This window comes from Falco cherrug (assembly GCF_023634085.1).
Source record: "Falco cherrug isolate bFalChe1 chromosome W unlocalized genomic scaffold, bFalChe1.pri SUPER_W_unloc_1, whole genome shotgun sequence".
NCBI lineage: Eukaryota > Metazoa > Chordata > Aves > Falconiformes > Falconidae > Falco > Falco cherrug.
The window spans coordinates 6,050,024-6,052,457 of record NW_026599288.1 but is presented as its reverse complement, the minus strand read 5'-3'; the positions used below and the strand labels follow the sequence as shown (position 1 = coordinate 6,052,457).

Genomic DNA, 2,434 nt, shown 5'->3' with positions numbered 1-2,434 from the left:
GTTCTATAGTGTACTAATTACCTAAAAATACATAATTGGCTACAAATATGACTTGTAGCATATCTTAGAGTGAGTAAAGCTATGCAACACTGTAATGGGAAGAAATGCATTTTGATTCTCACTTTGGTGTCTCTCCATATGTATGTATCCATTTAAGTCAATGGTAATTCAGAACTGCGGCGAATGAAGAGACGGGACGCAGCTTGATGCAAGCAAGTGTCCATTTATTAGTGATTTTCTTACAATTATATATGTTTCTACCTTCTACATATTACACACTGATTGGTTAAATCTTAAGCGTAAAAAACACTGATTGGTTGATATTTAAGGCACACCGTTAGAACAATAGGAACTTACTAGTTTATCTTGACCTAGCAATAATTTCTATTCCAAGGTTAGGGAGTTTCTTTCTACGTGGCTTTCTTGATTACATATTGGCGCCATCCGTTCCCTTATCTGGCTACTTGTTTCTCTGTCCGTCTGGTTGCCTCCTCAACTGTAACGGCTCAGGGGTCTGCAGTTAGCTTGTTCCTTGGTTCCCAGGGCTTGTGCCCTACAAGTTCTAACAAGTCTCTATTCATCAGGCTATCAGTACTTGGACTCTTGTCCTTGAGGCCTTGTCCTACATCTCCCCCTTCCTGTTGCACAAAAAGAACCCCTGAAATCGAATGAGTTATTAATTTTTGTAAGCATTGTAAAAGACAAGGTATAAGTAATAAAACAAACAAAAAAGCAACTAAAGCATATATAATCATCTTCACTAAACTTCTTAACCATCCTGAAATGCCCCAACCACTAAACAGTTTATCTAACCAATCCCAAGTATCACTTTGTTGAAGATGAGAAACTCCATCCTTCAATCTTTGCATGCTAGCATGAATTGATTCCGAATGATCTGAAAGGTTCATGCAACACATCCCTCCAAACTCTTCACAACCATGACCTTGTGCCAGAAGCAAAAAATCTATTGCAGCTCTATTTTGTAATGTCGCATGGCGAACACTATCAACATCTAATAAAAGACCAGACAGGGCACTGCTTGTGGCATTAGTTTGTTTGGCAAGCCAACAGCCAAGCTTATCTAATGTCGCTAGAGCCTTTCCTGTAGCAGCTCCAGGCAACAGAAGAGATGCAATAAAGCGTTGGCCAAAGGACCAAAATTGCATGTTATCATCACAATCGGGGGCAAATGCATGAACGCCGCGCTTTGCCCTTCGAGAGTAGCGATGTTGTAAAATCATAGATGTGTTAGGAGTCAGGACGGAAAGTCGCCCTAAACTACACGGACCTCCTTTTATATGAGAAGGAATGACAGGCCATGCTCGATCACCACAAATAAAAAATACTCCAGCAGGTAATGAGAGTGGAGCATTGCTAGATTTAGACAAGTTATTAGCAGTGTAATTACACCAGATACTTGCATTTCTAAAAACAGGATGAATAGGGGAAACGTCCCATGCCCTAGATAGATTCTTTCCCGTGTAGTTAAATTTTATGCAAAAATCCATTTTTACTGAACCAAGGAGTTCAATTTCCTGCGGTTCCAGAGTAGCAAGTGGGAGATGGGGTATCCATACATCCCAATTGTCTGTCACATTTTTTGATACGTTTTTGGGTGGAAAAAGACTTTGAAGGTCCCTAGGTATAGGCCATTCGTCTAATGGTAAGCCCACAAGACGTGGAAAAAGGCTGATCTGGAGTGGCCATAGCAAGACACAGAGTATCCTGTCCAGTCAAGTTCGCCAACGTGACCCAAACATTTACCTTTGGTAGAAAAGGGGGATAAGAGCTACCTTCAATAGGCCAAGGTCCAGGTATGAACATCATTATCCATATTACTGACAATGCTTGTTTCTCTTTTTCTTTTTCCATTGTCGTTTTACAACCAGTCATTCTTCTGGTCGTACTGTCCATGACCAAGGCACTGCAATTGATTGTCCACACTCTAATCCTACAGTAATGTTCTTGTTAATAATATAAATTCTGCTTGCTAATACAATATATTGAAACAACAACCATGCAATAGCCCGTACTTCTAGGCTTTCAATCAATGATAAAAACTAAGTCCCATAAAACATTCAGCCCACTGTATCCAATGACCCCATCTGTCCCTTAGTCTTACAACTCGCCAGCGATCGCGATCACAGAGTTCACAATGAATCTTGATCCACGGTCGACAAGATGGTCCATGTTCATAGCAACATAACTGTAGAAATCGAGACGCTGTCCAATCTGGTTCATGACAGTGTCGTTGAAAGTCGATGTAAGGGAAGATAATATCTGCTAGTGGTGCCGTCAGTGCGTTGGGGATCTGGTCTGGTCCAAACGTATTACCTTTGTTAAGTGGTTTAATCCAGGGCGATATTGTCCGTTCCAAGCGCTGTAAAAAGCGAAATCTAGATGCTATATCCTGAATTTGTTTACCTGACATTAA

The 2,434-nt window shown here is 40.8% G+C and overlaps 1 protein-coding gene across 1 annotated transcript; it reads right to left on the bottom strand.

Moving 5' to 3' along the window:
• Nucleotides 1–207: 207 nt before the first annotated feature.
• On the bottom strand, nucleotides 208–2,051 carry LOC129734874 (endogenous retrovirus group FC1 Env polyprotein-like). The gene has a single exon (XM_055700227.1). The coding sequence runs from the start codon at nucleotides 1,506–1,508 to the stop codon at nucleotides 507–509; it is 1,002 nt and encodes a 333-aa protein (XP_055556202.1). The 5' UTR covers nucleotides 1,509–2,051; the 3' UTR covers nucleotides 208–506.
• Nucleotides 2,052–2,434: the final 383 nt, after the last annotated feature.

Excerpts from the sequence above, each read along its gene's own strand:
- LOC129734874 (XM_055700227.1), bottom strand. The coding sequence starts at position 1,508 with ATGGATTTTTGCATAAAATTTAACTACACGGGAAAGAATCTATCTAGG.